Here is a 25862-nt window from a genome sequence, read left to right as displayed (position 1 = left end):
TACGTGGCGTGACGTAATCGCTCATTACCGCGCGCAATTCGTTTGTGAGCTCAGTACAGACAACAAGGCCGACAGCGACGCATTTAAGAAAAAATACACCCTGTAAATGTCGACGGGTTTAAATATTGGTACAGATTTTTTTTTATTATATCTTGATGAACAGTATTACTTTTTTTTTTTAGTTTATGGTCTTGTTTGATCAGTATCGTTTTGTAAATATGAAAAATATGTCAAAGGTAAAAAAGGAAAGCGCGTTAAAAAGGTTTCGAAAAAATAAAGTTACCTACGCCTATAAAAACCTATATAAATAATGGTCGCAATTTCAATTTAATTTTTTTTTTAAATTGCTTGTTCTTCTTTATTAAGTAGTCAAACACTGTAGCGTTTGACATTACTAATGAAGAAAATTTTAATGACTAAAAAGAAAATATGTAAGTCAACAAGGCTGGCTCCGGGGCTAAATTTAATTTGTTTCTGTGAGAGAGGCTCTCGGCTTAGGTCGCTCTAAGCTTACTCGGCGGACTGCGGCCACTTGCTCCTCTTTCAAATCTATGTCGAATTATTATTTTACTCGCAATAACATATTTAGAATTATACAAAGAGCTTTCTTTACATTGTCAACTACCACTTACAAGTAGTGAAGTAGGTACTTGTGCACAGACTTTACCCAACGAGATATAAAAAAATATAAAAATGCTGCTGAAGATTAGGTACTTCTGAAAATGTAAAATTTTATCTCCAACTGTTTTAAACTTTTTTAATTAGTTACTTGAAATTTTTACGAAATCCACAAGAATGTTTATAATTACATTCAATGATTTTTTGGAGATGTAATAACTGACCAAAACCGTTTCTTAGAAAGGTAACATTTATTTTTACATTGTCACAAATATAATTATATAACCAATTATTTACCATAATCAAGTGAAAACGCGCAGGATAATAAAACAACAGAAGAGAAAATAATAAATGCAACCGTACACTTGTACACTTATTCACTTATACACTTTTAAAACGTAGCCCTTTTACGGACGTTTCAGTGCGGGCTCTTAAATGATAATGACTGTAATACTCTCTGATGACACTCTGGCTTCATTAAAATACCTGTTGCCGGCTTTGAGGCCGCAACGGCTCGCGAAACTGTTTCATTACCGACGCGTAAACACTTGACTTGAATTCAATACACAGAATGTAAAACATTCCTGCTCAATTGCGATGCACAGCCTACATTAAATTATTTACCAGTTTCTGATTTGTTTTTCGATCGAAATTATGTTTGTGAACTTATTCTATTGTTTTTAAATTTGGCACAGTTTATTAAACATCTCTCTGATTGACCTTGTTGGGACCGTTAGGACATAATTTAGTCTCGCGTCGTACATAGTTAAAAGTGTTGATTTTACTACTACTGACTAGAAATCGACGTTAAAAGTAAATGGATTAAAATCACACGGATTAGATAAAGAAAACTGCTAATTAAACATTAAATAAGGTGTTTCTTTTGTTAATAAAGAACGAGATTCTCTAGATATTAATTTCCAGGGTACCATGAAATTTGAATAAAAATTTTCAAAGGCATTTAGGTTTAAATTTAATTGCTAACAATTAGACTTGAGACTGTCTATTATAGCATTAATAACGTTCTTGTATTTTCTTCTTTGACTTTATTACTCCTGGCTGGCTGTCATACGGCATTCATTAATCTAATTCTCCGCATTCATTTGTTTCTTGAGCGAATTTTCAAATTAATTCATTTGTTATTTGCTTTATGTCATAAATTAGTTCTTGGTATTTCTTTCTTCCATGCCATTAATTAAAAACACACTGCATTCGCATTCATTTTTTAAATTCATTTTTAAAATAGACGAAATAAGAAAGTCTGAAAGAAGGTTTCCGCATTAAATTTTTTTTTTAAATGTTATCCTTTTTTGAGTTTTCTGAAAAAGTTTCAATTATGTAGACGAAGTCGTGATTGCTGATGTGTAAAGACTACACTTCTATTATAAAGATATAGATCTAAATAGATTAAAAAATATTAAAAACTGATGAGAGACAGGGAAGGATTTTTCATTTATTAACTCATAATGCTATTATAGTAAGGATCTTGTAATACATATGTTACAAATCGACAATCAGTCAAGAACCATGAAATAACTTGAGTCATAAGTTTAGTTTTACAACACAACAATAAAAAAAGTTATTGCATTTGTGTGGAGGTCTTTGTAGTGACCTGAGCGTGGGGCGGGTTTTCGATTGCATATTTAATGAGGACTCGCAAACTCCCGCCGTAGCGGGGTAGCGAGGCGGCGAGGCGGCGAAGCTCCCAGACTGGGAGGCGTTCGGTAATTGCTTAAACTATTTTTAGATTTCCATGTACGAACCCGCTGCTGGAGTTCAACTCTTCGACGATAACATTTTGACATTACTTACAATTCTGAACAGTGGAAAAAATTCTGCGTTATTTATATTTATACCAGCTGCTGTCCGCGATTTCGTGCGCGGTATAAAAAAACTTAATTAATGGCCTATTTGCTCTTCCAGACTATGTTCTACGTCTATACCAAATTTCAACGAGATCAGCCGTTTTAGAGATAACTTCTAACAAACATCCATCCATCTAAACCTTCGCATTTCTAATATTTGTAAGATATTCAAATTTAGTTGTCAATATCACTTTACGTATTTCTTTTCATCATCATAATTGCTCGTGACTTTTTTGATGTTTGGTGACTGATTATGGCCACTGCTGATAGTGTACCTATTCTTTTACTGGGCCGGTACGTACGTTTGGTATTTTTATGACCTTAAAATAAATGATGTCAAAAGTCCAGCAAACTCTATCTATATAGTTAAAAGATTGAACTTTGAAACGTAATATCGGGTAATAACTTGGGATTACATAATCAGGATTTATAACAGAAGTTATTAAAGTGGGAGCGGTCGTGATAGGAGATAACTCCTGTCGTCCTCGTAATATACCAATTAAACTTTGAAACTTTAAGGGATGCGAATCGGATTATATTTTTGTTAAAAATATAAACTCATAAATCAATTTTGAGGGTTGATATATATTTTTCAATGAGACCATTAAACTTTGTAGGCGCTAAAAGCCTTAAAATTTAGAAGCCCGACAATTTATAGTCGTAATTCTCATCGGATAATCACTTATCTAAGTAAGAAGTGCAATATTCCCTTTTAATACAAAGCCTGCAATTCATTTATTTTCAAAAAGAAAATAGTCATAATGCAGTACCATATAAATAACGAAGCTTCGGAATATAATTTTGATTAAAATTCATAATTATATTTAGAATCCAATCACCACTTCGTTTCAAAATACAAGTGGAAATTAACGCTACATCTCATTATTTTAAGCAACGACTGGAATAATTTACACTTGAAATTTATGAAGGTTTCTGGTACTTTGTAAAATTATTCATTATTCAAAAACGCTTATTCGAAGAGTGTTTAAGAAGGCCTATGTAAATTATTGTGAGCACTTTCACTTCATTCATGCGGCCTTATTAAACTGCGCTCCTTTCGAAAGACTTATCTCTGACGATATAAATTATGTCTATGAGGGCGTAAGCGTACGGGGGACCCGACCCCCACAATTTTCCGGCCGCTGAAGGTTGCGTCGCGAGGTCGGACAAACGGACCTAATCTATTTTTAACCTAAATACTTGTACACGTGTTTTCGGTAGAGTAAATATTATTCAGGGCTAAAGTGCGGCTTAACTGCGATCTACAATAAAGGAATTGCTTTGATTGTGTTATTTCGGATGCTTTTAAGCAAAAGGGTCTGCGGTAGCAATTTATTATTGAAAATGGTTAAGCGTGCCTTTTAAGAAATTGAACCAATAAAGGAATGATTTTTTTAAAACGATATTGTAAATTTCGTCATCGCAAATTCTTTATACACTTTCAGATATCGGAGGCTATTAGTCTAATATTGTAGATAGTTTTGACTGAGTGCATAGACGCCAAAACAAAAGCATATTATGTTAGTTCCTGACCTCGGCATTTTTACCCTGACTTGACTATGTTTGTCTTCATGGGACAACTTGATCAGACAGATCAGAAAGATGACAGCTTACGATTTTACTATGGCCTAGTTACCCATAAGTTAGGGTAGGCTCCAGCTCCCTCAGTTCGGACGTATAGTCAGTTGATAATGATGATACGATTTTCAATAAAGTTATATCGTTAAAAACAAATCATTTTGTAATTTATTTCATAAAGATTTTTAAAGTATACTTGAGTTTTTCCGCCACTAAACTATGAAGTAATGTGTTCACGTTCGTATTAAATTTATTTATTAAACCAATTGGAAGCACTTACGACGTACAACAGTCAAGATCCGCTCGACAACTTGGAAGAATATTAAATTTTCTTTTCTTCTCAACTTGTACATGCTCTGTTTGAATTATGGAATGGAATATGTAAGATACTATACATTTAGAGTATCCATACTCTAGCAGATACGAATTAGGGAGGACTTATAACAAGTTTGTTGACGAATCTTTTGTAGAACATTTTTTTTCTTTTAGTAAATCTTTTCACAGTTTAGATTCTATTCTTTATATTATGAAATGTGCGATGATCAAGCGGCTACCTAAATTCGAAGAAATAGCGAAGCGACCGCTGCCCATAGATATCAGCAATTTCAGATGCGTTGCCCAACTTTAACGAACGACTCTATTTACAACGAATAACATATCAAGTTGTTATTTTTGATAAAACTTTAGGGTTTAACACTATTCGTATTTAGTCTAATAAAACTATTGATTTTAATGTCAGGCTTGTTCAACACAATGTAAGAAAACATTCCCATAAATTAATGAATTAAATTTGAGTAAAAAACACTAATTGGACTGACGATGAAATGCACAGTTGGCTGTAAAAATTAAAAACAATCGACGGTTGTTGACCTTAGTTGACTTCGGTGTTCTGTCAAGGCGACACAAGATTGCTTATCTATTGTAGCTAAGCGAATAGACGAGTTACGACCTCCTTGGAGCCGTTAACCAGCCATCTCGGCGGCAACACACGCGACATTGTCGTTGTAATATATTACGACACACGCGTATTCGCTTCCTCCTTATTTATATATGCCAGCTCTTATCCGTTGAAAGCAGAACTAAAGATTACAAACTTTACTCCTTACTCTTTGAATACTTATCCTTCTTGTGACAAATTGCGATATCTCGTATAAAACTTAATTTAATGGTATCATTTTTCTTATGTTGATATGGAATTTACACGCGGAAAAATAATTATATGCTAGTAATGATAATACTTGATAATTTATGTTAGGTTCAATAAACGACAATAATACTAAATTTATGCAAACGAAACTCGTGGAATTTAATATCAAGTAAGAAATTTGAATATCCATCTCGTTACCATACCATTTTCTTTAAAAAAACGTTTCTATTTTTTTAACTGAAAATTATCTTATTTCCTTCTTTTCACGTTTTATTTTTCCGTTCAAATGAAAACTGCTGATGAAAATGAAAAGTGAAAACGTAGGTTAGAGAATGAATCGCAAACAGGATTTGATTACACAGCGGGAAGCAGTTTCACTTACTTTTTTATTTCAAACTTGATTTGTTTTACCTTACTTCAAAAAGTGAACAGTAAAATCAACATTACATTACACAAATGTTAAAGAGAATATTAATTAAGTAATCCTTCTATTAACATTTAATTGAAAATTGACAAAAATATTCGATAAATCTACGTGAATAAGTTTAAATGAAGATTATTAATAATAAGACATTTCATATTTCTGCAAATTGAATTTGTTAAATGAATTAAATTATCTTTTACGTGACTTGACAAATCAAAAAAGTTTTGTACCCGATATCTAATTAAACTTTACAAAACTGAAAAGAAAAATGTTGATACAATGATTGTGAATATGATGAATGATTCTTAATGTTTTTTTTTCTAAAAGCTAGTTGTTATTTCGTTCTTTGTCGCAGAGTGCGGTTACAAAAACAAACAGATGCATTTTTAATGAATGTCCAACACAAAGGGTGACACGTCTTGCATGAGCAAGTCGCCGAGATTTGAAATTTTAAAATAAATTTTATCACAATGCAAAACATCTCTACATTAAAAATACTTATATGAAATGTGAAATTAGAAATGAACATTAATTGAATTGAATACATTGTGAGGATATGCGTAAGAAGGGTCTGACTTCAGATATTATGGCAAATAGAGATGTATGGAGAAGTATATACAGTGTCGACCCTCAGTAGGGATAAGGGCAGGTTGATGATGACATTAATTGCTAATGCTTTAATCCCTTAGTCGTTTCATGTAAGAATAAATACAATTGAATGTTTTATATTCAGGACTGTACATGGATAGTTCTGAAATCGTGTTAGCTGGTGGTGGTTTTGTGGCTATGTACGGCGTTACATTTTTAAAGGATTTTAATTTAACTTTAACGAATAACCGAATTAATTTCTCAAGAAGCTTTTGCATGTAATAAGTTACGAATACAAGAGACTGGACGACAGATCATCAAAAGCAAATACTAATTTAAAAAATTACCGTTACACGATTTGTGATTTAATGATATTCGAGTAATCTAATAGAGGTACAGGGATAAAGCAAATACATCCCGAAAGAAAACAATTTGTTTATCATTGGTAAATATTTTCTACTGATGTTGCTTGTATGAACAAATTTATTTACAGATATTTCGTGGCCACATTTGGTTTTATTTGGCTTCGCTTTGATGAAAACAGCAAAGGCTTCGTTAAGCGGAATTAGACAAATATTTTTATTGCCATTCAATTAAACATTTACGGTTTTTTACGATTTTTTTTTCTTAAGCTATTGAAAAATCCAAAAGCTATAGAATTTTTAGCATATTATTTGAAGTTATGTAGCTTGAAGGGTTATTGGAACTTTTGTAGACTAGGTATCATTAATGCTGGGTTCAAAACCCAGCTTTAATTAATTTATCTAAAGGGTATGGTACTTATGTGAAGACAATTTATCTGACAGTATACATTGTAGTCAAACTACATATTAAAAGGTCGCGTTTACCTTCCCGTTAACTACCAGTTTACAGCGTAGTAAATAGGTTAGTTAAAATTACAAGGCTTCGTTTTACGAGGTCTTCCAGACTATATTTACAATGAACGTTTAGTGGGATTACCACTATCATAAAACATACGATGTAAGAAAGCTAATATTGAACTATGTTACAATAGTATACATAATATACAAATACATAATACATATAAATTGATCCGGCATACCACAAATGCCTATAGAGATAAATATATTTATTTGTATTTTGTTTTATTTCAGGCAAATACCAGAGTGACATATTATCGTCTTCCGGATGCCACCTAAGTAAGTTAAGTAATAAACTTACATAGAGTCTTATTATTATAATTAATTATGCACGAAAGGAATGTTCGGACTTGTGCAATATTGTAACCTATCAATTATATATTTACAACTGGTTACAAATATCAGCCAACATTACATTATATTTTCGATTGTTTCATGCTTTAATACTTTGTTTTAACAAGCAAATATAAAATATTGATGTATAGACGCATATATATAGATATTTCAAGATTTTATATCTTTACTAATGGTACTACACTTTTACGATTCAATAGAGTTAAAATCCAAAGCACTTAAGTAAAGTGTGTGGTAATAAAAATAACATTAGGGCAGCTTTGATATTAACTTTACTTGATTAGCTATATGCGCATGTTCTTGATACATAGAGTAAGCGATGTCCGTTCTAATTAGTGGATTAATTATACATATGTATAAAGAAGTTGTAAATAAGTGAAGTTAAACATTATTTCGTAAAATATTATAAATATATAAGTTCTAAAAATATACAAAATACATAAGAAAGCTATGAAATGTATGTTGATTGTAATTAAATACGTCTCTATTTAAAAACACGATTATTTTCACATTAGTATACTTGTACAAATCAACTCGGAATGGAAAACTTTTAAATTATTTCATTGCGTGCCAAATAGAAGCGAACTCGTGGCGATTGTTGCAATTTTGTAGCGATAATCGATTTGAAAGTAGCACAAAATAATTTTCAAACTAAATGACAGTTGTTTTATGTAAGTTGTTGCTTTTGTTTGGCGTTAATGATTTTAGTAGTAGTTTCCAAGTTTTTCAAACAAATTTCAACGAATCTAACGCTACAAAGGAATACACATGCAATTTTTAAAAATAATTTAGAGCCGTAAATTACTTTGGAAATTTCTTAAGAAACATTCATCATAACGAAACTTATCGATTTTTTTGCATGGTGAAGTTGTCAAATAAGTATGCTTTTTCATAGACTAAATCCATTTTTTAAATAAAGTTAGACAGACAAAATCATTTCGAGTTGAGTTTGGTGAATCAATCAATGGTAGGTGGGGCGCAGTGGAGATAGCACACATCCCCGATGATTGCTTTGTGCCGCAGGAAATTAGTTTTCAACTACAATCCAATGTCTATACACTCACTACACATAGAACTGAATAGAATTTTTAGTTGCTAACGTCTAGTCACGTTTTTCGATCAGGGTCATTTTTATTTGAACGTGGATGAAAAATTTAATGGCACTTTTGTCTAATAAAATAATATTATAACTTCAAACATTATAGGTTGTGGTATTAAGTGATCGCATCTATAAAGTCTGTTTTAGTCTGTAGGTGACCGTGACTTTTAATTATTTAAATCTCAATCTATTTATAACCTCAAAGGGCGAGCAAGCTTTGAACACTTTTGCTATACAATATTAAAACGACATCAAACCAATATAGCGACATTAGTACGACGTGAAATGCTAAAAGGCGTTTACCATTTTTATCCGTAAAAATGTATACTACACAAATGTATACTCCAAAAATAAACTTAGACACTGTTTGGATAAGCACGCGTTTTAACTCTTTGATAGCCAATTATCGATAATCATAATTTAATTAACATGTTTTATAGTAGTCTATACTAATATTATAAGCGGAATAATTTGTTTATTTGTTTAAACGCGCTAATCTCAGGAACTACTGGTCCGATTTGAAAAAATATTGTTTTGTTGGATGTTCCATTTATAGAGGAAGGCTTTATATAATATTACGCTGCGATCAATAGTTTTTTCGAATCGCATGCGACAGTTAGTGTCTAATATCAGTGTGGATATATTTAAGTTAAAATGTAGTGGTAACACTATTAAGTTTTCATGGTGAGGCCTAAGGGTTAAGTGAAGTTATTGTGATCACTTTACAACTCTGTTTTGAGAAGGATCAACACTTGATAGTTCCCCGCAGCGTTCGTAGCGTTATAGCCGATAAGAGGCTATTAAGTCACGAGAATGCTTATCTTGCAGATTCATTAAAGTGATTTTCTACGAAGTAATATATAAAATACTATAACAGAGTCGGTGGCGCCGTTGTAAAACCCTATAAGATGTTTAACAAAGTTTAATGTAAGATTTCTGACCTCTATATATGGATAGGCCTTAAGCTATGGTATTTTGTGCCTATTTGATTTTCGCCATTTTGGCGCTGACGGTTGCGGATGGTAGTGATGTTAAAAATTCGAACTAATAATAGAGGTAGAATTAACTGCCAGAAACTTAAGCGGGAACGCAACAAAAGCTGTTATTTCCAAGCAATGACTTAACCATTTATAGTGATCAGATGTAATTATTGTGATTGTCTACAGGAATTACCATTATTACATGAGAAAGGCGCTTGTGCTAGTTGGGTCATAAAACATTAATGAGAGTTTTGGCGTCAGCGGGACAGAAGGCCAACAACAAAAATTATTTAAAGTTGTATCTTTTTTATTTATCGCCGATTTAAAAATAAGCAATAATGCAAAAAAGTACGATTGTAAAGTAATATGAAAAATAGCAAACCTATATATCATCAGCTTTAATAAACCCAATCAATAACAAGCCTCTTTTAGACATAGGCTTTTTAAGTAAAAAAAAAAGTATTTTTGATAATTTTTCTTTTATTTACTTGCTAACTACTACATTACTAATCTAAAATTTAATTTTAGTTAAATCTATTTTTACGAACCTACTGTTGTGGATGGCCAAGTTTGGCGAAGATGTATCAGTTAGTAATCTACTACTACTAAAACAATTGTTAATCTTTGATAAAGCATTGCATAAAGAAAATTAGAGACAAAGTTGTGGGCTGCGAGGTGAAGGACGAGGGGCGCGGGTCCTCTGGCGGGTGGCCAATCGTCCTACCCTAAAAGATTACTACAATGTTTCCTTATAACATAAAGGACGAAACTCTATATTTGATAGTACTTCTCCGTATCCCACGACAAAGTAATGTGAACACAATACTTGCGATTTATTTCTTTACGATTCGTTTTAGCCTTGACCCTAAGAAATATAAATTAATTTATTATTGCAGAAGGTTTCACAAAGGTTTTTTTTTTTACAATCCAAACATTTATAATTTGATTAATTATTATTGCAAATGTGTTAAACGAAGATTGACCGTATCTGTGCGAAACTAATTCACTACAATCAAATGTCCACAAATCACCAGAACTATAAATCCTCCTTAATCGAAAATCGATCCTGGCCCTTATTTAATGCAGGCCGAGGTGTGTGTTGCCAATAATAGACGTCTGACTGGCGCCTTCGGAATTAGTCTATAAACTACCATAGTTGTTACCTTCTAATTACCTGAGATAACGGTATTTAATTTTTAAAATATTGTCAGCGTCTGACAGTTTAAAAAAAAGGCGTAAAATTCAGTTTCATATGTAGCTGTGTCTTGACAAATTCAATTTCATAATAAGCTGGGTTCGTCTTAAAATTGTAAAGGGATGTCGCACACGTGTGTGGAATAATAACGTAGCATTTTTCATATGTTGCCATCTGAATGTGCTCGAAACGTAAGCTTTGATTGCGTTATGTTGCGTAATTGGGTTCGGCGAAGGAAAGGGGACGATTGCGAATGGCAGAATTTATCAACCTTTTTCGACACATGTGTGCTAAGGCTGACTTTTACAATAATTTATTTAGACTGACGCGACTGCTAAATGTCACAATCTTTTACTTACCGTGGATTTCTGAAACCAAAATATCCGTTTAAAACACATTGTTATTTGTGCTTTGTCAAAGATAATGACATGGATGTCGAAATGTTTTATACAGAGATTTTGGTCTCAGGAACTCACGGTTAGTATAATTTTAAAGACATTTGTAAGCAGACAGATCTAAATCTAAATCTAGTCTCTTTAACAAGTCTGTCTTCTAAAAGATTCACGAATAAATATTTCACGGGGCATGTTTAAAAAAATCTATTACAAAAATGGGTCACATATTTAAAATTTTGCTACGGCGAGATAGGATGTAATAGGAATAGGATAGGTTTACTTCCGTATTTTGGGAATTCTCTTCAGCCAGCATACTTTTTAGAAGTAAAGATAAGAGATATAAGAAATAAATAAAATGAAAGAACTCGTGCAATTCATCTAAATCCGAGGATAAGAATTTAATTCTATATGAGAGTAAAATGTAATAAGCATTTTGTGGGTCAGCTGTCACCCGAAAGTATTTATTTCTAAGGTCACGTGGGTCAAATATATCAATACGGGATTATTTTCTATAAAATATATAATGCTTCCTCTGAAGTAAAAAAAATGTTTGATATTAGTACCCACATTCATTGTATCTATAAAGAGTATCAAAGTAATTCACTACAAAAATGAGTATTTATTTTGGTGGTTAGCTGGGCCACCTACCTGAGCCACCTTCGCAACATGTTTTTAGTTGACATTTCCGTGTTCCGTCTATGGTTCCACGAATTATAGCTTAGTGCACCTTTAAGCCTAAATGTCAAGTCGGCTTTACCAGCATAATATCTTAATAGAATGAAATTTCGCTATTTTTACAGTAAAACCCGTGCACAATAGTGTGCTAGTGGTTTGAGATTTTACATAAAGGTGGAACCACAACTTAGTTAAGATTTAAGTTAAGTTAAGAATGAGGTTAGAAATTAAGGGTTATGTAGATTTTGGACACGATAAGGCCGATTTATATAATGCGTGCAATTGTTGGCAGGCCCCGCACCGGCGTGGTAGGAGCACTGCTGCGACTGACGGGCCCCCTCCTGTGACTAGCCAGGTTTCGCGCTAGCGGAACGGGTGGCGGATTGTAAGTCTGCATTTCATTTTAATTTCAATACTAAAGAAAATAAAAAATGGGGTTGTATATCAGTTAATATTAATTAAACGACGCTAATTGTGGTGGCAAATGTTATTTACTTACACTTGAATAATAATAGGTAATGTGGTGTTGCAGAGGCGCGGGGCGCGGCGCGTGGCGGCGGCGCGTGCGTGGGCGGCACCATGACGCGGCGCCCGCCACCATGACGCTGCCGCCGCCCGCGCACTGCCCGCCTGCCGCCGCCGCGCACCGCGCCATGCGCTACTACCGCATCTGGATCTACGCGTGCAACGGCGCCCTGTTGCTGGCCGCGCTCGCCTTCTGCGCGGCGGCGGGCCGCGCGCTCGCCGACTATCGGCGCGCGCTCGTACCCGGCCTAGGCGCCGCTCAGCCCGGGTTTCTATACGGGTACGCGGCGCTGCCCGTACAGGCCGGCCTGCTGCAGCTGCTTGGCTGCTTCGCCGCGCTGCGCCTCTCCGAGCGCATGCTCAACGCGTACTGGCTCGCCCTGTTGGCACTGCTCGTCGGCGACGCGGCCATAGGTGTCTACTGGGCGTTCCGCTTCGAACGCGTCTGCAGAGAGCTGCGACCACAGCTGCGTCTGCGCTTGGCTAAAGATTACGATTCGGACGTGGACTTCTCGGAGGCTTGGGATCGACTTCAACGGGAGCAGCGATGCTGCGGCGTCACCGGCCCCTCTGACTTCGCCGCTTTTAATCGCTCTGTGCTGCCCCCCAGCTGTTGCCGCATCCCGGCGCACACCACGGCCGTTACGCCGGCCTCGCTCGCCGTCATGTCAGCCACGTCGGCGGTGCCCTTCACTCCGGTCCATTGCGCGCCTCACACGGCGGCTTGTGCGGAAAGATTGCTGTCTTGGCTCCGTCGAACGGCGGATGCGCTCTTTGTTCTCGGATACTGCGTCATTGCATTTTTAAAATTGTGCTTCCTCGGTATACTTCGGTACGAAATAAAGGAGATGATTCAGAAAATTAGAATATTACGCAGCGAGCTGGGGGCTGGGGAACTTCTTGACGGGAGTCCCATGCACGGCGGTCCACTGTCTCAAACGGTCGTCGTGAACGCCGTTAACGCAAATGGTGGCGTTCGCGCCCACGGGGGCAGCCCGGAGAGAGCAGGAGAAAGGGAAGCTCTGCTGGGCCGTACGTCAGAGCCGTGCGCACGGCGAAGTATACACGACGAGCCACTAGGCCTCAAGACTATAAATGGCAACAACAACTGCGAGATGCGGGAGCTGGCGCGTGGGGACTACCGACCCCTGGCGGCGGACAGCGCGGCGACTCGGATCTGACTAAGATGTTACTTGGAGCGCCTGTTCGGACGGCGGTGGCGCTCGTTCCCTGCCGCGGGCTTCGAGACGGAGCCCCCGCTTGGGCCGGTTTGCACGCGGCGCGCCGGCGCCCGCGTACGCCTCGATCACCGCCGACACACGCGCTCCGAATTCGAACTCTAGGACACTTAATGGTTCATGTGTGAGCCCTACTAGTTGGGCGTGTTGTTTAGTGGTAACTTAAACTTTGTGTGACGTAATAAACTTAGTCAATAATATAAAAATAGCAGTACATTCTAAGTGAAAACCTACCAGTGTAAAGGTGTAACTTAGTTGAAGTGAACATGATCCCACGAGCAAAGCTTGTGTTTAGTTCCTATGCTTGGCAGGTATAAATTTTAGTACATATATTTATCTTATCGCAAAAAGATTTGTTTTATATTAGTCGATTTTATTTAATATAATAAGCGTTTTATGTGGCGTTAACAGTTATGCTGTGGGAAATTAGTTAGTATTTGAAATAGGACTATTATTATTTAGATGCAGTATTATATTCTCGTTTAGAAAGTAGTATAATTTTGCCAACGGTTTCTGTAACAGTAATTATTATTTTTTAAGGTAGCATAATTTGCGATAAAATATTAATGTCTCGTAGGGACAGTGGATTACATAGGTCCACATCGATTCCGGTAAATTTTTAATGTAAAGTTGTTCAGTTTCATACAAATAAAAACTTTAAAATTATTTTTGGTTTGCAACTTGACCAATATGACCGAATTATATTGCAAAAGATCGTAAAGTATTAAAGGACGGGCGCAGTATTGCTACGAAAAGTTTACGAAGCGTTCATACGTTTGGCTTTGTACCAAATACGATATAGAAAAGACGTATAGAATCAAGAAGTACTTTTATATTCGCCTAAAGAATAATATTAATAACAATACTATACAAGGAAATCGATCAACATTTGTAAAATAATATAATTGTAATTTTACTTGATACAAATTATACGAATACGAACATTTTATATTTAGACTAAAATGATAATACAGAAGTGGATTCACTTTTTTTTACTCAAAATAATTACGTCATTAATTTCTAGATTTCTATTATTTCTTTCTGCTTTCCTAGCGACTGATAATTGCAACTATTTAGATGTAATATTTCAATGTTTCAAATACATGTAAATTTCTTTTGTTAGTATATTTGATCATTCATAATCTTAGTGTAGGGACCAGTGAAGATTTTGTTATAATTAGCTTATTCTTTTAATTTCTTGACTTCTATACGAGAGTAGATTTAACTAATATAATATTTATAAATGTATAGAGGACATTAACTATAGAAATTAGTTACAATCTTCACTGATCCCAGTAATATTTGGATGTAAATATAAATTAATAGTTTGTGTACATACACGCGTAGTGTGCGAGTAAATGAGCATGGACAGACAAAATAGTACTGATATGAGCTTAAATGACGTAGTGCCTACGAATGTATGCTTAATACAGTATAAAGCGATTAACTACATTTAATGATTCTTTACTCATTGCTGGGTAAAGTATTTCATACATTTATCAACATTAGAACAGTTACGCTACAAAAGTGATAACTACATTTATGTCATGGTAAGCGGGACGTTTAAATTTTTATGGCTGTGTCCAAATAGGGTTCGAAACCTTTTTTAATGTCTTCGAGATTTGTCACTTATAAATGTATATTTATTATTGTAACGATTGTAAAAGATTTTAATGTCATTTCGGATATGTGAAAGCAGGAAAACGTACGGGCGAGTTAAGTGAGTGAATTTAAAAACATTGTCAAAAGGAAGAGTATATTAAAATTGTCAAACTAAACACTTTGTTTAGTTATGAAAAGGAAATAATTTATATAATCGGCAAAAACAACGACCACGTCAACAATAGTTGTATCACGGCGTATTACTAATTTCTCTAAGTACATTTAAATCCAAAAATTATACCTATCTACATATTTGTACTTATGATGTACTTTTTTCTAGATAATATAATAATGAGTATGAAATAATTACAACGTTCGCTTAGAGTAGGTATAATATGTGGAATTACGCAAAAGAATAGTTTTTTAATATTGTTGTCACAATGAAAGTACCAATCTTATAAAAAAAATTGTACCTATGTTCGGAAAGTTGGATAATTTGTAGTTAGGATCCAATCTAACTCCTGCATCTCTTCAAAAAACGATTTAAATATTTTACATGTGCCTTGGCTTATAAAAAATATTTACGTTATTATTACTTAAAAAACTTTATAATAAAATATCTCGATAAAGGTCTCCCATTACGATTTTTTTTTATTATAATTTTATTTAATGTTTGATGATTGACCCTGCTGTTTAAAAAATCAAAGAACGAAATAATTTTCAATACTTTTTACTTTTAATTTTTGTTAATAAATTTTCATTAGAGGCCAGGTTTAATATTGCTAGTAAAGATTAAAAAAGTATAAAAACAGTAAAATGATAGTTCTATGACCTTTAGGTTTGTCACAAAACTGTTGTCGTTGTCTGAAAGTGACTGTGTTGTGTAGGCCAGTGTGAATCATTTCCAATCATATCATCATTTAATATTAGGTAAGTGAAACTCAACATCTGTGTACGTTACGAAGTTTAAAGATGTCTACGAAGACAGGAAGTTTTTGAAATCGTGTTAAAAGTATTATATAACAGAATGAAATACATTATATGTCAATAAATAGATGGAGCTTTCAATCATTTCTTGCTGTAAAGTTTATTATATGTGTTCAATGTTTATATGTAATGAGTGTTTCATAATTGTATTCAATATTTGTAGAGGAGTTGATACAACTTTCCGAAGGTACGCGCTAGGCGACTGAGAGCTAATATTATCATAAATGCATCAAATAAAGAGTTTGTTAAATGTTCAATTTTTTATTTGATATTTATACCTTATGGAACATCCTGTATACCATATTAAACATCCACAACAACTACAAGGAATAATTTATGAGGAGACTATCAATTAATTTAGTGAGGGGATGGGGGCATGAATCGCTTCATTTATCAGAAAAAGGAAGAGTATATTATTCTTTGTACATTTTAAATTGAACATAAAAATAAAAATTTTGTATGTTGTTAACGTTATTGATAATATGCTTCATTTATTTCCATTATTTATGTAGTAGTCTTTACGTAGAAAATGACTTTATTGTTACAACGAAAATTATCACAATGTTTTACCCTATAATTTGCTTAAACATTTATAACGTATATTTTAAAGACCTTTCATAACTCTACCCTCGTTCGTTTGTTTTCATTGTAACTTAATCACAACAAGAGGATAACAAATAGTTCCTTATGCCGTTAGAAAACATAACACGCACGCCCTACATTGAGTACCCTACAAATATTAATTGGTGTAACGAGATATGAATCAAAATCTGATAATAGCGTAACTAATTAACGGCTTTTTGGCTATTAAATTACATAATTGTAATGTAAAATATGGTAAAAATAAATAACTTTCAAAGAAAAAGGAACAAAGAAAGTAAGAACAAATTACTAATTATTATAAACACAAAAGAAATGTTTTCTTTAAGTTCGATAAAGAAAAATAACCTTTGGATTTTAAAAGTAAAGTTCGAAAGGTAAAGGAAAATATACTTCTTTAAAATTTCATCGCACCATTTAAATCTAACTTATTTTATAGTACTTACCTGTACAAAATCCTCAGTAATTCTGTAAGTTCTGTCAACGTTTGCTCCACCAATCACCAGTACTGGATTTGTCAAATTCTCGTTTTTGATAAACGGACCGACTTTGTCAACAGGATCCGACGTTTCAACGCGTAAATTGCATGCAGTATGAAATTGTCTCGTTCCCAAATTCCTGGAAGATCCGGTATTAAAAGAATTTCGTGCGTTGCTCACATTTTTCAGTTTTTGAAATTCGACAGCTATGTCGGCGCCCACTTTTGCGTTGTTTTTTATTAGAGCGATGTCTGTGTTAGAGTTAAGGAATTTTTGAATTTTAAAGCGTGGAAATCTAACTTCGATTTGTACTGACAAGATTTTAAATTTCTTTTTACCATTGCCATTTTATCGTTGAAGTTTCATCTTTGACGTTAAAAAAGGATACTTGTGCTGAGGGAAGCACCTCCGGTGGCCTTGGCCACGGCGGCCAGTATGTACGGTGTAACTTCTTTACCTTGGATTCCTTCCTTCTTCGCATTCTCCAGAGCCTGCTGTATTGATTCTTCTATAACATTTTCTGTGAACACGACAGGAGAGATTTTATCAATTTTAAATAAGCATAAATCTTTGCATCACACACGAACTTATCTGTAGGTAATACGAAAATTATTTAAAGTTAAAAAGGATAAACTGAAACTTTTTTTTACCATCCATAGCATATTCCTGGGGCACAGGTACTGCAACTACGACGCCTGATCGGAGCCGCAGTTGTCTCGCAGCGTGCAAGATGCGGGCGGCATGCGGTGCGTCTGCAGCGCGGTGCGGCGGGCGGTGGCCAGACCGTGTTGTATAGAACGCCGGAAAGTCATCAGTAGCACCAAACGCACAGACAGTTACACCATGAGTTTCCTAATAAAATGCAAATATGCTAAAAAAAAGTACGAGACTTAATATCATATAAGATTTATGAGACTATAAGGACTTTAGAAACAGTAGAGTTGAATTTCGTTGCTAAACTTATACCTCGACACACTCACAGGAAAAACCCATAGAAGCGGTTTTGACAATACTAGGAGCAGACTTCTTAGTATTAAAATGTTTGTTTTAGAGCAATCTTGGCATTCCCATAGCGTAGTAATATATTATCGTAGACAAGACCACAATGTATAGAATGTAATTTTCGGACGCGGAGTTGAACATTAAATATGATATTGAAATAACTTTGAATTAATGCTCACGCAATATTTTAAAGCAAATGGCTCTGCGGATTCTGATACCGAGCTTACGGAGCTTCGCATACTTTTAATAATAGCTTTCAGTGAAAAAATTAAGCGTTTTAATAAATATGGTTTGCTGGCAGTTTTTAATTTCAAATTGTATTTAATGGATAAATTTATTATTAAAACCATTAACACTCCGAATGATTGCGACCGATAAAAGTGGATACAGAGTATTCTATTTTAAATATTTGAATTTTTCTGTGTCTTAAAAAAATGCCTACTATACTACTTACTTTCTCTACGTAGATAGATTAGATAACAAGACATTATTTCTACTATAATTATGACAATACGAAATAATGAAGGTTATTAAAAGAGGTTTTATATTACCAAGTATTCCAGTGTCCTCCCGATGTCTAGAATGGACTTAACTCCGCTGCAAACAACTAAAGTGCGACTGCGACCCAATTCAGTTAAGTCTGCTGAGACGTCCATTGTTAGTTCACCTTCACGGTGTACTCCACCTGGTTGTATTACCTTATTATTTTATTTATACAAAATAATATAAGTTTATGTATATTTTTCGTGAAAATTCCTTAATATATAACAAAACAAATAACTCATCTAACTGTACGAAAATGATACTTAGGTGTACAAGTCGAATAATCTTGTACTTCAAAATTATTCAAGCTATTTGACCTATTAAAGGTCACTAAGTAACTACCCGCAAAAAATACTATGGATTTTTTACCCTTCTATCAGCCGAGCAAAAAATCCATAATATTCTTGAGCTCATTGAATATGCAGAGGTTAAGTTATGGATGAGACCTTTAAGCCATGAATGTGAATTATTAGGTACATGAAATATAACGTATAACAGACACTTGTTACAGGGGTAATGAATAATTTGATCGGTGGCGTGCCGCGGGCCCGCACCTGGCTATATCCATGATAAATGAGGGTTCTTACCAAAACACTCCCTTCCTCATCATTTAACCCCAAATTACGTTATAACAACATCCTCAACTTGTTTAATCTTACTTTATAATTATTTTAAAATATTAAAATTGTTATCTTAAAGTGTTAATTTGTTAACCTGATGGATATTATGTTGTTAAGTAATTCTTAGCAATAATCAAAATTTCTGTATAAAACATGTCTTTTACAGAACAGAGATAACAATATATTTTAAACGGTGATTTTGGTCTCAGAAACCCACGATTAGACTTCTTAGCCCTTGCATTAATAATATAAGAAATCAAAAATATATATTACTTTGAATGATTTTTCAAAATGCATGTATATAATTAAACATAACATGAGAAATATTCAATTTCAACCGCTTCGTTTACAACTTTTTTGCTTTCGTTTGTTACAGTGAGAGAGTTAATTAATTTACTGCAAAGGCAATATGAATTTTCATCAGTGGCCAGTGTCACTGTATAGAGTATATAGTATCAGTACCGGCCCAACAAAGGCCGAGTGGTGTTGTGGGAACAACATTTAATAAACGCCGAGAATATTGTAATTTAAATTTTATTCGTTTTTTGCGGACCGGAGTTCAAAGCATCTGTCTACGTTGGTCTTAAAATGAGTGCAGCTTGTACTATAATACGTTTCGTTAATATAAGTTTCGTTAATGTTTCTTTTACGATAATCTACAATTCAATATACATAGTCCAATGGTTACGCTCATATACCGATGCGCTGACTTTACGTCTCACCTTCTTTATTCCCCTAAAAACACTTAAGTTCACGGAAGGCGCGCCTTAAGGTCATAAGGGTGCAACATGTGTGTTAAACTTATTTTAAAGTCACTTACCTATGCCACCAGTAACAAAGACATCGATATCAGCCAGCTCTGACGCTATGATAGTTCCTGCAACGGTTGTAGCGCCATCCTGACTGCTGGCTATCACAGGCGCTAGATCTCTCCTTGACGCTTTCACTACGCCTTTTACATTGGCTAGGTACTGAAGCTGGTGCTGTGTCAGACCTACTGTTAATTGGCCTTTGAGGATCGCTATTGTAGCGGGCACCGCACCCTGATTGAACATAAGTAGCAAATAATTTAACATTAAAATAAAGAAAATGAATCATGAACATGACGTGTGCATAAATCAGTGTATGCATATTAGCAAGATTGTAGTTGCCTTTATAATTTGAGACTTCAAGTTTGTTTACCTAACTTTATAACAGAGTTTTGAAAACTAGCAACAGTAAATACGAAGGTAGTTAAAACTTGTTAGAATGTTTGTAACTTACCATTCTCCTTATTATATTTTCCACTTCTTGAGCGGTTTCTAAATTTTGCGGGTAAGGCATGCCATGCGTTATAATTGTAGATTCTAGAGCTACGATTGCTTTTCCTTCAGATTTCGCTTGCATTACTTCTTCCGAGAACCGGAGCGGTGGTTTTGGGTTTGTTAAACTTGAAAACCTTTGTCGAAATATAGAATAGCGACATCTTCTTAGACTGGTCGCTAGTAGAAACGTCATTTCCTAAACGAAAATTATTAACAATCTGTAAAATTAAATAATACTGTGGAAATAATATAATAATCTTAGAAAATTACAACCTAGATATACCACTACATTTTTAGAAAACTTCTTAATAATATTGTGTTCTGATAAAATCGTTTTTTTCTTAATTTATCATAAAACCACTAACAGGAAATAGAAGTAAAAGATTGCCGTAGGTCTTTTTAACGTTAAATTGATAAAAACTATTCACTTTAAAACACTTACAATAAAACCATTTAAAAGTCGCACGCAAAAAGGTAAACTCTTTTAAACGGCTCTTTGCATTATGTAAAAATGCGGTTTATTTTTTATTTAGAGAAGTAAACGTTGTGGTCGGGGTATGGAACAACACATGGAGCTCGCACTGGCATAACGATGTCGCGACATACGCTTTCAACGTAAGTGTTTACATTGTGAAAAAATTTTTTTATGTCTACCTGCAATTTAAAATTAAAACATGAGAAATAATTAAAAAATATTTTATAACGTTGTTTTTTTTAATCTGTCAGGAATTATAATTTACAGAAAGATAACGCCCGAAACGGTTAAGGATAAGTTAAAAAGATATTCTATAGTTTCCTGAGACCAAAATCTCTGCATAAAACATATCTTCATTCCTGACATTATCTTTGATAAACAGATGTAATAATATGATTTAAACAGATTTTGGTCTCAAAACCCCACGGATAGAATCTTAAGCTCTCTTTTTTATATAAGGCCGTGCAAACCATTTTTTAAAGAAAAATTCGTGCAATTATAAAAAAAAAAATGTTTAGAATCTTTGACTTGGATACCAAAAGTAACTTTTTTAATAATGTTAAAAATTCAGTGAAATGGTAATACTGTTCGAAACGACCCCGTAAAGATTCTCACAACATTTAAATTAATTTTGAGTATTACATTAATTTGAATACAAATTTAACGCTGTGCTTAAACATCGCCAAGCGCAACTTTAAAATTCATGAAGTTTAAAATTCGTTTGTGGTGCTTTGATGAATTCAGGCACTGAACGCGACGCAAAAAATAAAGAATTCGAAGTGGATTTTATCAAATTTCATGTGATTTTAATAGTATTTTTTTTCGTTCATATAACATTATAACGATATTATTTAATATGAAGTTAGCTCGTGATAGGTTTGGCATAATTACTCGTATGAAGTCGGCTATGTTTAAAAATATAAATATATTAAAAGATCCAACCGAGTTACAAAGTACGAAAAATTTTGTTGTCTAAAATATTTTTCGTCCGCTTGTATCGTCGGTTCAAAGTAACTTTTACGTAAAATTAAACAATTTTTCTCTTGTTTTGACAGAAATTATTCTCAAAGGCCTTTGTGAACGTAAAAGCTTCAGTTAAAAGGGAGTATTAATTAAACTGTATCCTTATTGTGCTTTTCCATCGAAGTTGTATGTCCATGTAATATATCAAAGAAAATACAATAGAATAAAGTTTTAATTGTAGCGTAACTGGCATTATAATAACTTGTATTTATAACAAACAGTAAACGCAATGTAACTGTAGAAAATAAACGTTTAAAAACATGTTTGTTGGAGTGTTAGAATTAGTTTAAGCATGCGCGGTTTAAGTATTTTCACCATAGACCACAGAGTGTATCCAAAACAGCGTTACAACTATATTAAAAATTCCAATTAAATATAAAAAAGGGTCTGATACAGTTGGAAATATTTAAAACTGAATTACAGTACTGATTTAGATTTAGTAATGTTTAAAGTATGCGGGTTTTCTAAACCTCACATTTTTTTATTTTTCTACTTAAGAAATTGTAAGAAAATTTAAAAGAACAACAACTAGGTATTTTATAACTACATTTATAGGTTTTTTCATAAAATTATTACTAACCGCTTCGATTTCTCGATACTAAATCGTAATCGAACGTTGTACGTTATCTGTGCTATCTGTTTACTATTTGATGATTTGTTACTGTATTCTATGCGCTAGCGGCAATCATTTGTTAACTCTAAAACATGCTTTGTCCAAATGTTTTTAGGTATTTAAAATAAATATTATGAACATTCAAGATATAATACGTTAATAATAAAATGCTGTTCATATCAAGGACGTTGTTTAGTGCTTTTATACATTCAATGAAATCATAACCTCAAAAAAAAAACTCATACTAAAAGTAAAAGTGAGAATTGTTTAAAGCAGAACACATAAGACAAGTGTTTAGTAGAATTAAAAAGTTAATTTAATTTTAATTACTCACGATATTTTAGCTTAGTCTATTTTTAAAAGCAAGAATTAACCACTGTCGCACTCAGATGTTCGATATAGACACACTCTCACTGGGAACGATTGGTAATGACATTGAAATGGTTACCATGATTTCAATTGTAATTTATATGGATTGCAAGTAAAATAAATTGATGAAACATCGACGTGTAGTTAATTGTAAGTGAATAAAATACAGATTATTATGATTTAACGCAAAAGTACCCGCATACTTCTTAAAAATATATTACGTTTGTTTAGCCTAACATTAAAAAGTGAGGTTAAGTTTATTTTCTTGTAATAGCACTGAAAAATACATTCCTCTTATATTAATATATTCTTAGGTTTTTGTTATTAATTAATTTTTTTAATGTTCTCAGTGTCAATTTAAATAATCTGAGTAATGATTTGATTATTATTAGCGCCTTTGAAATTTTAAAATGCAAAAAACGTTTAATAGATAAATGCTGCTATTGACTTTTTATAACACAGAATTATAAATTAAAACTATAAAAACTACATAACGGGATAAATACTATTATAGCTGAGAGGAATATTATAATTATAGGATTGCGTCTTACTGTCGTACTAACAGTTATTAACTTCCCCTCTCACTTTAACTTTAGATTCTGATTGCTGCAGTTATTGTTAACAGTATAGTTGTAGCCTCTTTGAGCATGAACGTCACCAAACCTAGTCTTAGTGCTTTGTATAACTACGAAAATATTATTTAGTTTATTAGTAAAAGTTAAATTGCATTTTATGTGACGGATTCATACGTGTTCTATTTTAAGTTAACATTTACAGATCATAAAGAGCTAAAAACGATTTTATGTTTCTTTTTATACCAGCCAGTTTATATTGCACGTGATCTCTATTTTATTGCTTACACAATTCTCAAATGTGTAATGTTCCTAACTTACATAATGATACTTAAATCTAAAAAGAATAACTTAGTGTTTTATAACGTCACATCTTTTTGTATGCCACATTTTTTTACCACATAATTTTATTTAAAGATAAGTATGTTATATGCATACTACTAGTTAGAAGAATTCTTTTGTTTAGTCAATCGTCATTGCTGATTGAATTAGCGATTGAATAGGTCCCAGCGTAAGTGCAACAACCAAGCTACGACGTATTCATGTTATTTAGATTTGTGGCAAAATACAAAGAGAAAGTTATGCCATTTTATATTCTCTTTCAAGGTAAAGCAAAATAATATTTTGTGTGAACCTTTGCTTTCAAAACTATGACGTGAAAACATTGTTTAATTAGTCTGTCAGTATACTTTTATGATACGTTAATTAGTACAAAAGGAAATTAAAGAAAAAACTTAATTAAATGCGAACACGCGATTACTGAAAGAAATTCCACGGTTATTACACGGTGTTATGTCGCTAGTCGCAAAATAGTCATGTAAAAATACAATTATAAAAATTTCTGCATTAGTAGTGACGTATTTAAAAAATCCATATCAGCAAAAGCCTAATATTTCTCATTATCTAAAGCGCTTTGAAAACAACGAAGTCATCATAGGCACCCGGTGTTGCTGGCCTTTGAGAAAGAGTTACGAACCAATTGTGATTAGAAACGAAATGGAGGAAATTCTTAAGGTCACCGTACAAGGACAGTATTAGGTAGTTGAGTGTATGATGAACCTTTTCAATGTATTGAATATGTTTAAGAGGCTGGCGATAGAAGTGTTTACGTGTGAATAAAATCTCAACGACTTTTTTACGTAATAGTACTGTATAAAGAAACTATAAGTTATTCAGTAGACGATACATCAAAATCTCTCGCCTGAAAACGAGTTGTGAGAGATAACATTATCGAGAATCCCGGAACGGTCTACTATTGACTCGTATGGTGAATAATTTATTTGAATTTCCTAGCTTCGTCTATGTTCAATTTTTATATTCGATACAAAGTATCTTGCATTCTTACTTACTTTTGTGTTAACACTTAACATCCTTCTTTTTTATGATTAATTTTATAATTTTACCCTCGATTATGTACATATTGAGAAAATGACAATACCATCCCAATGTTATCTTTAGATGGAACCTAACAATATAAAAATGGAATAGCATTAAAAATATTAGGTAACCTGCAAGATATATGTTATTACTAGTTCCATGACTTTTAGCATTTACAATTTCTAAACATAGAAGTATTAGATTAATTGAAGTGTTTAGTGGCACAGTGGTCACGCTTCACAGGCACGCTTGCAGGCGTATGATCTACTTGTATATATTTTATACTAAAGGGTGTTGTTTTTTATTTTTCCTTTACACGCCTTGCTATTAATGACGTCATTAATGTATTTTTAGAATACTTTTATAATCCACTTATAATACTAAAAATGGTTTAAATTTTAATGCATTTAATTGCTTAACCCTTATTGTGGTAAGATTTATTTTTTGAAGAAAACAAAGCTAAAAATTATTTTACAGTGATCGTATCTTTATATATATATTTCTTCTGTGAGTGTGAATGTGAACTGATTTTGATGAAATTTTTTTGTGTGTGTTCAAGGGGATCTGGGAATGGTTTAGATTCACAATTTTGTCCGCTGGACAAGGTTTTTTAATTAATTTTTAATTTATTAGTAGTTGTTGATTTTGGAATGTTTTACATTGGATCCGACAGACGGCGCTACCATCGCAGTGTCAAATTTTTTCAGTCAGTTTCAAATTAAAGACGTGTAGAC

The 25862-nt window shown here is 33.5% G+C and overlaps 2 protein-coding genes and 1 long non-coding RNA gene across 7 annotated transcripts in view; 2 read left to right on the top strand and 1 right to left on the bottom strand.

Annotated features, from left to right (window-relative positions):
• Positions 1–12233, top strand: part of LOC106117212 (uncharacterized) — a 44993-nt gene extending 32760 nt beyond the window's left edge. The window contains exons 3-4 of the long non-coding RNA XR_001227869.1: positions 7336–7380; positions 12092–12233. This is a non-coding gene — a long non-coding RNA (uncharacterized LOC106117212). The remainder of the gene's footprint in view (positions 1–7335; positions 7381–12091) is intronic.
• Positions 1–23267, bottom strand: part of LOC106117204 (pseudouridine-metabolizing bifunctional protein C1861.05) — a 70176-nt gene extending 46909 nt beyond the window's left edge. Inside the window, exons 1-7 of one of the 5 annotated variants that reach the window (XM_013311378.1) lie at positions 23145–23267; positions 20659–20917; positions 20216–20438; positions 18784–18917; positions 17881–18082; positions 17619–17750; positions 17198–17481 (exon numbers count right to left, since the gene is read on the bottom strand). In XM_013311378.1, coding sequence (XP_013166832.1) covers positions 17198–17481; positions 17619–17750; positions 17881–18082; positions 18784–18917; positions 20216–20438; positions 20659–20892 — 1209 coding nt within the window. In that variant the 5' untranslated portion in view covers positions 20893–20917; positions 23145–23267. Of the gene's footprint in view, positions 1–17197; positions 17482–17618; positions 17751–17880; positions 18083–18783; positions 18918–20215; positions 20439–20658; positions 20918–20972; positions 20993–21141; positions 21316–23144 lie in introns of those variants that run through there. The other 4 variants (XM_013311380.1, XM_013311381.1, XM_013311382.1 and 1 more) reach the window with 4 other exon arrangements.
• LOC106117205 (CD82 antigen) lies at positions 12453–14498 on the top strand. Its single transcript, XM_013311384.1, has one exon. The coding sequence runs from the start codon at positions 12453–12455 to the stop codon at positions 13503–13505; it is 1053 nt and encodes a 350-aa protein (XP_013166838.1). The 3' UTR covers positions 13506–14498.
• Positions 23268–25862: the final 2595 nt, after the last annotated feature.

Source organism: Papilio xuthus, unplaced genomic scaffold, assembly GCF_000836235.2.
Source record: "Papilio xuthus unplaced genomic scaffold, Pxut_1.1 DF827680.1, whole genome shotgun sequence".
Lineage (NCBI taxonomy): Eukaryota > Metazoa > Arthropoda > Insecta > Lepidoptera > Papilionidae > Papilio > Papilio xuthus.
Note: the sequence above shows the minus strand (reverse complement) of the source record. Positions and strands in the feature narration are given on the sequence as shown.